The sequence below is a fragment of the Rhinopithecus bieti genome, unplaced genomic scaffold, assembly GCF_001698545.2.
Source record: "Rhinopithecus bieti isolate Rb0 unplaced genomic scaffold, ASM169854v2 scaffold_28055, whole genome shotgun sequence".
In the NCBI taxonomy this organism is placed as follows: domain Eukaryota; kingdom Metazoa; phylum Chordata; class Mammalia; order Primates; family Cercopithecidae; genus Rhinopithecus; species Rhinopithecus bieti.
The window spans coordinates 1194633-1207631 of NW_016812914.1; the positions used below are offsets into that span (position 1 = coordinate 1194633).

The following is a 12999-nucleotide window of genomic DNA, read 5'->3' on the forward strand; positions in this document are numbered from 1 at the left end:
CCTCAGGTGTCCCCTATGAAACCGCTGGAAATCAAGACCCAGTGCTCAGGGCCCCGGATGGACCCCAAAATCTGCCCTGCCGATCCTGCCTTCTTCTCCTTCATCAACAACAGCGACCTGTGGGTGGCCAACATCGAGACAGGCGAGGAGCGGCGGCTGACCTTCTGCCACCAAGGTGGGGCCAGCCCCTCCTGTGCACGGCCACCATAGCCACCTGGCCAGCTTCCAGAAGGCCCCGTCGCCCCCACAGCCAGGGTCTTCCTGTATGCACCCCTCACAAGCCACCCTCCCGTGCAGACCTTCTGTGGCCTGCCACGTCTCCCAGGAGGTCTGTAGTTTTGTTTTCTTTCTTTTTTTTTTTTTTTTTTTTTTGAGAGAGTCTCAGGCGGAGCGCTGTTGCCCAGGCAGAGTGCAGTGGTGTGATCTCGGCTCACTGCAACCTCCAACTCCTGGGTTCAAGTGATTCTCCTGCCTCAGCCTCCCAAGTATCTGGGAATACAGGTGCCCACCACCACGCCCGGCTATTTTTTTTTTTTTTTTGTATTTTTTAGTTGTGACAGGGTTTCCTCATGTTGGCCAGGCTGCTCTTGAGCTCCTGACCTCAAATGATCCACCCGCCTCGGCCTCCCAAGGTCCTGGGATTACAGGCATGAGCCACCGCACCCAGCCACTCTGTGGTTTTCTGCAGCAGGCATCGGCCCAGCCATTGTGCCCTGCCAGGTCCTCCTGGGCATTTCTGCCCCTGCACACCTTCCCCTCCACTGCCTGTCCGGCCCCATCAAGTCAAGGCCATATCTCACCTGCTTCCTGTGTGTTCTCTCCACTCCCCTGCTCACCAGAAGTGACCCCATCCTTCCTTGTCCTGGTTTCAAGTCACTGATCGCTGCCTCTCCGTCCCATAAGCCCAGGCCCCACTTTTCCAAACCTGGGCACTCAGCAATGTCCAGAGACGTTTTTAGATGGCACACTTGGGCAGCGGTGCTCCTGGCCTGCCATGGAGTGAGTGGAGGCCAGAGACACTGCTCAGCACCCTGCTGTGCCCTGGACGGCCCCACCCTAGAGACCAAGAGGACCCCAGTGTCCGCACTGTGAGGTGGAGCAGCCCTGCTTGAAAACAGTCGGCTCGAGCTCTCCCTCCCTCTCTATCCGTCTCCCTCCCTCCCTCCTTCTCCTTCCCTCCTTCTCTCTCCCTCTCTCTCATGCTCTCCTGGAGCCCCTGGCCGTCCCCAATGTTAGCAGGCTGCTCACCCCTTGTTGATGCTCTCCGTCCCTCCCCCTAGGTTTATCCAATGTCCTGGATGACCCCAAGTCTGCAGGCGTGGCCACCTTCGTCATACAGGAAGAGTTTGACCGCTTCACTGGGTACTGGTGGTGCCCCACAGCCTCCTGGGAAGGTAGGTCCCTTCCATTTTTCAACATGCTCCCGGGCGTGCTTTTCCTCCTGGAGTCACAGTCTGTGTCCTTGCTGCCCCTTACTCCTTTTACCTCAACCCACCTCCGTGGTCTGTCAATGCCAACACCTAGAGAGTTCCTTAACGACTGTAGACATCGCTGTTGCCCTAAAAGGGGACACAGTTTTCAGCCCGTTACACCCCACGTGGCCACTTCCCATGCCAGTTCATGCTGGGAATAGCCTTGCTCTGCTTCCCACTGCACAGGGGAGGAAACCAAAGCCCAGAGAGTTGGGACTGGCATACGGTCTAGCGAATGGCAGAGCCGGGGTTCTGGTTTCAGAGCCCACGGTGCCCAGCGTCAGGCCCTGGTGCTGCAGAAGAGGGTGGGCTGATGGCAGGGACTCCGCCGCCGGCATCCTCAGTTTGCCCACCCCTACCAAGGTTCAGAGGGCCTCAAGACGCTGCGAATCCTATACGAGGAAGTCGATGAGTCCGAGGTGGAGGTCATTCACGTCCCTTCTCCTGCACTAGAAGAAAGGAAGACGGACTCGTATCGGTACCCCAGGACAGGTGAGTGCTCGGTACATGTGAGGGGCCAGGCCGCCAGGCTGGGGATCTGAGGCCCCTGGGGCATAACTGGTGAGGTGCACTGTCCCCCAGGCCCTCTGAGCTGCACAAGTATGCTCTGGGCATCTGTGGCCGTGTAGGGGGAAGGCTTCTGCCCTGCAGGGGACGCCCCTTTCTCCTGGCTTACCATGGCCTCCTGATCACATTGCTCAGAGGTCAGCAAGCCGTCTCTGGAAGGGGCAAGGGGACAGGTGTCTCAGGCTTCCAGGGCCACGCGAAGGCAGGCTCTCTTGCAACTGCCCCACCCTGCTGCTAGAGCACAAAAGCGGCACGTGCAGGAATGGGCGTGGCCGCGTGCCAAGAAAACTTGACTGAAGTTTGGATGGCAAATAACTCACCTTGAGATACATATGATTTTCATATTAGCCAAAATGTGCCTCTTGTTTTATTTGTTCGTTTTCTTAACCATCTCAGAACGAAAGAAGGATTTTTAGCCATACAAAAACAGAAGGCAGGCTGGATTTGACCCTCACGCTGTAGTGGTGTGTGTGTGTTTGTTTTTGAGACAAGGTTTCACCTTGTGGCTCGGGGAGGAGTACAGTGGTACAATCACAGCTCACTGCAGCCTCAAATTCCTGGGTTCAAGTGATCCTCCCACCTCTGCCTCCCAGGTAGCTGGGACTACAGGTGTGCGCCACCATGCCCAGCCAATATTTAAATTTTTTGTAGAGACGGAGTCTTGCTATGTTGCCCAGGCTGGTTTCGAACTCCTGGCCTCAAGTGGTCCTCTCGCCTCGGCGTCCCAAAGTGCTGAGATTACAGACGTGAGCCACCATGCCTGGCTACTCCCAATTCTTAAATCTCTTTCCAATTATTTAAAAGTATCTCTGGAGCCAAACAGAACACACGTACAGCCCCGATTCCACGTTCAGGCCTTGGGTTTGCAACCCCCGTGGGACCACATAAGATCCTTGTTCTTGCCCGCACCCCGCGAGTGCCTGCTCTGTGCCGTGCTAGATGGAAGCTTCCTGTGGGGTCGTTCCAACTCCCACTGCAAATGAGCTAAGTCAGTCTCTTCCCCCTCTCTTGACAGATGAGAAAACTGAGGCTCAGAGATGTCACCTGCCCTGGGGGCCAGAGCCACGAGGGCTGGAGTTGAGTTTCTTGTAGGTCTAGCCAAAAAAAATAAGCATTCTCCACTCTGCTAGGGCCTGCGCCCTTTTTTGGAGCCTGAACTAAGTCCTACTCTTCAGAAGCCTCTTGGGTCCCTTAGTCTGTCGCCATTGGCCTCCCAAGGGCGCAGGTCTGGCTGCCACACGGCTCCCTCGTTTTGCATGGGACACACCCCACTCGTCACGTTGTCAGTGGTTTCACTGTGATGCTCGGGCCTCCCCGTCTGCTCTGGAGCTCTCCCAAGGCAGGGATGGCATCTTCCTGGTGTCTGCGGCTCCCACAAGCCCCAGCTCTCAGCACAGGGTGTGGCCTGGGTTCTTAAATGAGAAAGCCGAATGTCACCTCACTGTCGGGAATGTGATCCAGGCCCAAAGTCAGAAGGTCCGCGCCTGAGGGGCGTGATGCCTGTACCAGCGGGACGGTGTGCCTGCAGACAGACTGTGGGACACCCGACTTCTCCTGCCTCCCCCACACCAATTGTACACCTCTCTGTGGACGTCACCCTGCAGCCCAGGCCCCCCACGCCGGCTCTCGGCACGCACAGATGACACCTGCTTGGCGTTCACCTCACTTCGGTTTTTGCAGGCAGCAAGAATCCCAAGATCGCCTTGAAACTGGCCGAGTTCCAGACCGACAGCCAGGGCAAGGTAAGGGGGCCTGGTGCATCCTAGAGAATCTTCCAGATGATGCAGGGAAGGGCCGGGTAGGCAGCTGGGCGGATGGGCAGGTCACTCACTTCCCTTGCGGGGACACGCTCGAGGCCCCAGCCCTACTGCCTGGCCCGCCTAGCCATGGGCCTTCCCTGCGTGTCTCTGGGCCAGGGCCTGGAATGCGGCGTGGCGAGCTGGCCTCCCTGCGGTAAGGAATTAGTGCTGGGCAGGGGTCCTGCGAGGACAGGCGCGGCAGGTTCTCTCAGGGTCCCCCGGGAGGGGGTGATGCATGGATCCAGAGCTACCCTCTCTCCAAGTTTCTAGAACAGAGAACTCCGCTGGGCAGATGGCTGGGGGACCCCAGCTTCAGATGGGGTGTTTCCTCCAGCATTTTGGGCAGATCCTCAGGGATCAGTTCACTGGACCCGTCAGCTACTGTGGGGAGGAGAGTGATCTGGGTCCCCATCCCCTCCACCGCGTCAGATCCAGTACACAGGGTCCTTATCACCTGGGGGTCATCTCAAAGGACCCCACACTCTGGAGGCGCCATCAGGCAGCAAAAGGCATCATCACCCCACAGCGAGATGGTCACCAGCAGATCATACCAGTGACCACATCTCCCTCGGCACCTGCCTCCCCAGCCACCCACTCCAGCCCAGCATATCCCTCCCTTCTCTCACGTCCCTGCCCTCCCTGGGGACCCCCATAGCCCCATACTGATCCATTCTCTCGGAAGTTGCAAATCCCCTAAGACCCAGAAAGGTGTCAGGAAGTTAAGTAACATCACGCTGGAGAACTCACAGACAGAGCCCTGGACCAAAGAGGCTGGGGCAGAGGAGAGCAGATGATGATGGGGACACAGGTGTCCAGGGAATCCCTCCTTTCCCCTACGCCAGAGGATGGGAGGCCGGGACAAACCAAGGAGGCCCTTATGCACTTTTGCAAAAATGATATAATGTTTTGGGGAAGCATGTGAGATAAAACGTACCTGTTTTCATAATTTGGAGGGTTGTGGGTGCTTTTTGACCTGATTAGGTCTCCAAGCCTCTTTTGCATTCTTGACAGAGCATTCTGGCAGATTTGAGGCGATCAGTCTGAGTGGCTTTGCCAGCAATCCACATGAAACCTCCCTCCAGGCCGGGGTTTTGCTTTGCTTGTTTGTTCTTGTTTTTCGAGACAGGGTCTCACTATCATCTAGGCTGGAGTACACTGGTGCAATCATGACCCACTACAGCCTCAACCTCCCAGGCTCAAGGCAATCCTCTCGCCTCAGCCTCTGAGTAGCTGGGACTACAGGCATGCACCACCACACCTAACTAATTGTGGGTTTTGTAGAGATGGGGTCTTGCCGTGTTCCCCAGGCTGGTCTCGAACTCCTGACCTCAAGTGATCCACCTGCCTCAGCCTCCCAAACCGCTGGGATTACAGGCGTGAGCCACTGCACCCGGCCCCGCCAGACTGTTTTAGTGGCTCCTTGCACTCTCAGACGTTGAGAGTCCTTAGGTGGACTTGGGTGATGCCAATCAAACAAGGCGGCTTAGAGATGTGGGACTGGTGACCCACTCAAGTGGTAGAGCTGGAGGCCCTGCTGCCGTTTCTCCCTTCGATCCCCCAGAGACGCCGTGCCAGCCCCGTTTACGCACAAGGAAGCCCTAGGTCCCCTTTCTCTAGATCCCCTGGAGATCCTATGTCAGCCCCATTTAGGTTTGAGGAAGCCCCAGGTCCCCTGTCTCTCAATACCCTGGACACGCTGTGCCAGCCCCGTTTAAGCGTGGGGAAGCCCTGGGTCTGGGGACTGTGCTTGTCCAGAGCCTTGGGGTCCAGGCACCCACTGGGGTGCCGCCATTGGCTCGCCCAGCCCACCTGCCCCTGTTGGGTGTAGTCGTTTGTTCGGGCCATGACAAAGGACCACAGACTGGGAACACAGTTGAAATTGACAGTGTCCAACACCAAGGTGCTGGCAGGTGGCTCCTTCTCCATGGCTTCTTGGTGGCCGTTGCTTCCCGATTCTCTTCTCAAAACGGCCTCCCTCTGTGTGTCTATGTCCACGTGTTCCCCCATAAGGACAGCAGTCATGCTGGATCAGGCCCCACCCTTGTCCGCACAACCTTGTCTTAACTCAGTACATCTCCAGTGGCCCCATTTCCAAAGAAGGTCGCGTTCTGGGGTTCTGGAGGCTGAGACTCCAGCATATGCATCTGGGGGGGACATGACGGGACCCAGCGCAGTGACCTTCTCCTCCGAGCAGCGCCAGGCAGGCCAGGGCATGACCCACACCTGTTTCCCTTCAGATCGTCTCGACCCAGGAGAAGGAGCTGGTGCAGCCCTTCAGCTCGCTGTTCCCGAAGGTGGAGTACATCGCCAGGGCCGGGTGGACCCGGGATGGCAAATAGTGAGTGTCTCCGGCTGGAACCTGAGGAATTCACCTGCGGGGCCCTGGACCCTGAGCAGCCACCGAATCCTCCTCCTGGCCTTTCGTGCCATTCCTTCCATCTGCTCACATGTCTTCCCTCAGTGCCACCGCCAGGGCAGGCCTCAGCCCAGTGTCCAAAGGGCCTTCCTGACCTCAGCCAGTCTGAAGATGACACACTGGACTTATGAGTCCCAGTGTTAGTACCACTAGGACACGCTGATCCAGTTACCCAGAGTGTGGAGGAGACCCACAGAGGGGATTTCAGGTGTCCCCAGACCTCAGACTCAGAAAAACTCAGTCACAAAGTAGAGGTGCTCCCCTGTACTCACTCCCCAGCCTCCCACCCTTGTCGAGGAGAAAACTCTACCGCTTCCCTAAACGGGGGCCCCAAACCCCAGTGGGCAAAATTCAGCCTCTGCCTGTTTTTTTTTTTTTTTTTGAGATGGAGACTTGCTCTGTCATCCAGACTGGAGTGCAGTGGCGTGATCTCGGCTTACTGCAACCTCTGCCGCCTGAGTTCAAGCATTCTCCTGCCTCAGCCTCCCAAGTAGCTGGGATTACAGGCGCCTGCCACCATGCCTGGCTAATTTTTGTATTTTTAGTAGAGATGGGGTTTCAGCATCTTGGCCAGGCTGGTCTTGAACTCTTGACCTCGTTCGTGATCCACCCATCTCGGCCTCCCAAAGTGCTAGGATTACAGGTGTGAGCCACCGCACCCAGCTGTCTGCCTGTTTTTATACATCCCATGAGCTCAAAATGGCAGTTACACTTCCCCCGCTGCCCCAAGGTGTAGTCTTGCTCTGTCGCCCAGGCTGGAGTGCAGTGGCGCGATCTCGGCTCACTGTAAGCTCCACCTCCCAGGTTCACCCCATTCTCCTGCCTCAGCCTCCTGAGTAGCTGGGACTACAGGCGCCTGCCACCACGCCCAGCTAATTTTTTGTATTTTTAGTAGAGACGGGGGTTTCACTGTGTTAGCCAGGATGGTCTCGATCTCCTGACCTCCGCCTCGGCCTCCCAAAGTGCTGGGATTACAGGCGTGAGACACAGTGCCCGGCCGGCAGTTATGCTTTTAGTTATTTATTTATTATTATTATTATTATTATTATTATTATTTGAGATGAAGTCTCACTCTATTGCCCAGGCTGGAATGCAGTGGCATGATCTCGGTTCACTGCAACTGTCATCTCCTGGGTTCAAGAGATTCTACTGTCTCAGCCTCCCGAGTAGCTGTGACTACAGGCACCCGCCACCATGCCCGGCTAATTTTTATATTTTTAGTAGAGAGAGAGTTTCACCATGTTGACCAGGCTGGTCTTGAACTCCTGGCCTTAGGTGATTGGCCCGCCTCTGCCGTGGCATTTATGCTTTTAAATGATTGGGGGCAGAAGGGAGGGGATNTTATTATTATTATTATTATTATTTGAGATGAAGTCTCACTCTATTGCCCAGGCTGGAATGCAGTGGCATGATCTCGGTTCACTGCAACTGTCATCTCCTGGGTTCAAGAGATTCTACTGTCTCAGCCTCCCGAGTAGCTGTGACTACAGGCACCCGCCACCATGCCCGGCTAATTTTATATTTTAGTAGAGAGAGAGTTTCACCATGTTGACCAGGCTGGTCTTGAACTCCTGGCCTTAGGTGATTGGCCCGCCTCTGCCGTGGCATTTATGCTTTTAAATGATTGGGGGCAGAAGGGAGGGGATCCACAGAAGATTTTATCACACATGGAAGTGATGTGAAATTCACATCTCAGCGTCCATGCATAAAGTTGTGTTGGCACACAGCCACGCCCACTTGTTTGCAGACTGTCAGTGGCAGAATTGAGCAGCTGTGATAGAAACTATGACCCACCAAGCTGAAAGTATTTCGTATCTGGGCCTGCTTCACAGAAAAACTGCTTCCCCTGCCCTACACACTTGTTAGGCCTCCTTTTCTTTTATATTTTGTGTCAAAATGGGGTCTTGCGCTATGGCCCAGGCTGAAGGGTAGTAGCGCAATCATAGCTCACTGCACCCCTGAACTCCTGGGCTCAAGCATTCCCCCGACCTCAGCCTCCTGAGAACCTAGGGTCACAGGCCAGAGCCACCATGCCTGGCTAATAATTTTTGTTGTTGTTGTTGTTGTTGTTGTTGTTGTTGTTTTGAGACGGAGTCTCGCTCTGTCGCCCAGGCTGGAGTGCAGTGGCTCGATCTCGGCTCACTGCAAGCTCCGCCTCCCGGGTTCACGCCATTCTCCTGCCTCACCCTCCCGTGTAGCTGGGACTACAGGCGCCCGCCACCTCGCCTGGCTAATTTTTTGTATTTTTAGTAGAGACAGGGTCTCACCGTGTTAGCCAGGATGGTCTCGATCTCCTGACCTCGTGATCCCCCCACCTCGGCCTCCCAAAGTGCTGGGATTACAGGCGTGAGCCACCATGCCCGGCCTTCCAATGGAATGTTAACAATGAATTCTATTATGTGCTGCTTCCATATGTACGTTTGCTAGGACTGTGGGTGTGAGTCACCACGCCCGGCTAATATTTTAATTTTTTTTTTTTTTTTTTTGAGATGGAGTCTTGCTCTGTCACCAGGCTGGAGTGTAGCGGCGCGATCTTAGCCCACTGCAACCTCTGACTCCCAGGTTCAAGCAATTTTCCTGCCTCAGCCTCCCGAGTAGCTGGGATTACAGGCACGTACCACCATGCCCAACTAATTTTTGTATTTTTAGTAGGGACAGGGTTTCAGCCATGTTGACCAGGACGGTCTCGAACTCTTGACCTTGTGATCCACCCACCTCAGCTTCCCAAAGTGCTGGGATTACAGGTGTGAGCCACTGTACCTGACCTTTTTTTTTTTTTTTTTTTTTGTAGAGACAAAGTCTTGCATGTTGCCCAGGCGGGTCTTGAACTTCTGGGCTCAAGCGATCCACCCACCTCAGCCTCTTAAAGTGCTTGGATTGCAGGCCTGAGCCCCGGTACCCGCTCTAGTTAGTATTTTACATCCCTGTGATGCTTCCCTTTGGTTTGGTTTTCGTTGCTCTGTCTTTGTGCGGAGGTGCTTCTTTTCCACGTAGAATTCTGACATCTCCTCTTAAAATAAATTCAAGTTTAAAAATTGTTCATTTAGGCCAGGTGCAGTGGCTCACGTCTGTAAACCCAGCACTTTGGGAGGCTGGGGCTGGCATATCATCTGAGGTCAGGAGTTCGAGACCAGCCTGGGCAACATGGTGAAACCCCGTCTCTACTAAAAATACAAAAATTAGCCAGGTGGGGTGGCAGGCACCTATAATCCCAGATATGCAGGAGGCTGAGATAGGAGAATCGCTTGAACCGGGAATGTGGAGGTTGCAGTGAGCCGAGATTGTGCCACTACACTTCAGCCTGGACAAGAGTGAAACTCTGTCTCAAAAAATTAAACAAACAAACAAATAAAACAAGCTATGAAATAAAGGATAGCAACTGTGGGCCGGGGAGTCAGTGAAGAGGAGAAACTATTACAGTTTCTCCTTGTTTCCACCTCTAAAAGCGGAGAGGCCATTGTTTCCAGAACACTTGGATCATGGAGTCTCGTCACCCATCCTGTCCTCCCCTAAGCATGTTCCAGGAAGGACGCTTGTGGGTGCTGCGGGGTTACTTGGCCAAGTGCAGGTGAAGCCAGCCAGGAAGCCCAGCCCTAATTCCACACGGGTTTGGATGCTGCGTCCCCAGCCTCTCTCTGCAGGACACTGAGGCTCCCGGCTTCCCTTCCATCTTCCCATCCATCTTCCCCCTCAGTGCCTGGGCCATGTTCCTGGACCGTCCCCAGCAGTGGCTCCAGCTCGTCCTCCTCCCCCCGGCCCTGTTCATCCCAAGTACGGAGAATGAGGAGCAGCGGCTAGCCTCTGCCAGAGCCGTCCCCAGGAACGTCCAGCCGTACGTGGTATACGAGGAGGTCACCAACGTCTGGATCAATGTAAGCAGGACAAACGCTGGCTGTGTGTCTGCCTGGGCTCCGGAGTCACACTGCCCCCACCCCCACGTCCCAGAAGGCTGAGTGTCAATGACGAGTGGGGTTTGCCCTTACGTGGAGAAGTGAGCTCAGGCCTTGGCCATCCCTGGCTGGCAGGGAAGAGGGTCTGCGGAGCTGGTGAGTCTGGCAGCTATTGGAGCCTCTCCCCTCATCTTTTTTTTATGGAGACAGTCTTGCTCTGTCACCCAGGCTGGAGTGCAGTGGCACAGTCTTGGCTCACTGCAACTTCCGCCTCCCCCCGGGTTCAAGCAATTCTCCTGCCTCAGCCTCCCGAGTAGCTGGGATTACAGGCGCGTGCCACCACGCCCAGCTAATTTTTTGTATTTTTAGTAGAGATGGAGTTTCACTGTGTTAGCCAGGATGGTCTCGATCTCTTGCCCTTGTGATCCGCCTGCCTCGGCCTCCCAAAGTGCTGGGATTACAGGTGTAAGCCATCGCGTCTGGCTTTTTATTTTAATTTTATTTTTTCCTAATTAGAGACAGGGTTGCTCTGTTGCCCATACTGGAGTGCAGTGGTATGGTCATAGCTCACTGCAGCCTCGACCTCCTGGGCTTAAGTGATCCTCCCGCCTCAGCCTCCTGAGTAGCTAGGACTACAAGCCTGCACCACAATGCCTGGCTAATTTATTTATTTATTTTTAGAGGTGGAGTCTTACTATGTTGTCCAGACTGATCTCTCAAACTCCTGGGCTCAAGCAAATCTCTTGCCCCAGCCTCCCAAACTACCGGGATTACTGGTGTGAGCCACCATGCCCAGCCCACCCACACCTTCTGACACATCTTCTTTCCCCTTTCCGGACAGGTTCATGACATCTTCTATCCCTTCCCCCAATCAGAGGGAGAGGACGAGCTCTGCTTTCTCCGCGCCAATGAGTGCAAGACCGGCTTCTGCCATTTGTACAAAGTCACTGCCGTTTTAAAATCCCAGGGCTACGATTGGAGTGAGCCCTTCAGCCCCAGGGAAGGTGAGCAGAGCCTGATGAATGCTGTCGACTCTGTCCCGGGACAGGACAGAGCTCCCAAGGGTCATGTCTGGATAGAGAGGCAGGGTGGTCCAGGAGCTGGGCCCGGGCTCTTCCAGGTTAGAACAGGGACACCATGGACGCCAGGGCTGGGTGGTTCTCTGGGGTGGGGCTTTCCTGTGCACTGAGCGGCATCCTTGGCCTCCACCCACTCCATGCCAGGAGCACCTCCAGTTGTGACAACCACAGATGTCCCTAGATGTAGTCCGGTGCCCTCTCAGGGCAGAGCCCACACAGCAGCCAAGGCGTCCGCCAACACGGGGGACAGAGACCCCAGGGAGCGAGGCGTCTGGGAGTGCAGGAGCTGAAGGGCGAATGAGCCAGGGATGGGCGATGCCGTAGGCTGCCGCAGAGCTGAGTACAATGCAGACCGAGGAGTGACAACTACCTTAGGCTAGCATCAGGGTCCTCCTGGGTGGGATGCAGCCAGTGCAGACTGGCTGAGCATCTTGAAGGGGAGCTGTCTTCGGCTCACTGGTGTTTTGCTTTCTGTCTGTCTGGCTTAGCCACCACCACCTGGCATTGGGATTTCATGTACATGCTCGTTTTGCCCCCTGTGGGAAAATGGGCCAGCCTGAGTACTCACATTTCAAATGTGGTCTCAAGTAGAGCCAGCCACAGCTGCCACTTTCCAGGGGCACAGACCCTCCAGGCTGCTGCAGTGTCACCAGGGACCCCTGGCCTGTGAGGTGGGCACACCAGATTTCCTAGCACCCTGCTCAGCCCCCAGCACACATCATGCATCTCCTAGACGGCAGGTGCATGGCAAGGAGGTGACCCCAAGTGACGTTGCATCAGAAGGAACACGTCAGGACGCGGACAGGAGCCTGGGTCTTGGGGCTGGGTGGGAACCCCTGTCCTCCCCAGGTCCCGATGCTACAAGTAACCCCACCCAGACCTCTACACCAGGGAAACCATGTCTACCCTCCCGTGCTGTTCGTCCCTCCTGACAGACACGTTTCCAACCACTTGTTTAGACCTAAAAGGTTAAGACAAGACAGTGAGCCCTGAGTTACAAACCGTCTCAGTGTGTTTCTGCTGCGTGCCATGATGCGCCCCGCACTGTCATTCTTTACCTGATGAAAATTCAAACGTGAGGTCAACCCTCCTACCCCCCAAAAAAACAATAATAAAGCCAGCAGAGCCCTGGTCTCTAGCCCTAGCTTTCACCAGCGTCTTGTTCCATTCAAGGACGTGGCTCACACCTGGAATCCCAGCGCTTTGGGAGGCCGAGGTGGGAGGATCGCTTGAGCCCAGGAGTTTAAGGCCAGCCTGGGCAACATAGTAAGACCCTGTCTCTACTCCCTCGCCCCCCCAAAAAAGTCGGCCAGGCGCAGTGGCTCATGCCTGTAATCCCAGCAATTTGGGAGGCTGAGGCAGGTGGATCACCTGAAGTCAGGAGTTGGAGACCAGCTTGACCAACATGGTGAAACCCTGTCTCTACTAAAAATACAAACTCTAGCTGGGCATGGTGGTAGGCGCCTGTAATCCCAGCTACTTGGGAGGCTGAGGCAGGAGAATCACTTGAACCCAGGAGACAGAGGTTGCAGTGAGCCGAAATTGCGCCATTGCACTCTAGCCTTGGCGACAAGAGCAAGACTTCGTCTTAAAAAAAAAAAAAAAAAAAAAAAAGTCTGGTTCTACAAAGTCCTAATGTGTCCTAAGAGGTCATGGGCCCAGTTGGCTCCACCCCCCAACCCCCCACCCCTGTGCCGCACACACGTCATGTGGCCTTTGGAGGGTTCTAAAACTGGGAAATTCCAATGAAAATCCAGACTCCTGGTTTCTCTTCCT

The 12999-nt window shown here is 55.1% G+C and overlaps 1 protein-coding gene across 1 annotated transcript in view; it reads left to right on the top strand.

Annotated features, from left to right (window-relative positions):
- Nucleotides 1-12999, top strand: part of DPP9 (dipeptidyl peptidase 9) — a 50235-nt gene that overhangs the window by 20041 nt on the left and 17195 nt on the right. The window contains exons 7-13 of the mRNA XM_017847145.1: nt 7-175; nt 1281-1394; nt 1836-1964; nt 3720-3781; nt 6076-6176; nt 9949-10126; nt 10986-11324. Of these exons, the coding sequence (XP_017702634.1) occupies nt 7-175; nt 1281-1394; nt 1836-1964; nt 3720-3781; nt 6076-6176; nt 9949-10126; nt 10986-11324 (1092 nt within the window). The remainder of the gene's footprint in view (nt 1-6; nt 176-1280; nt 1395-1835; nt 1965-3719; nt 3782-6075; nt 6177-9948; nt 10127-10985; nt 11325-12999) is intronic.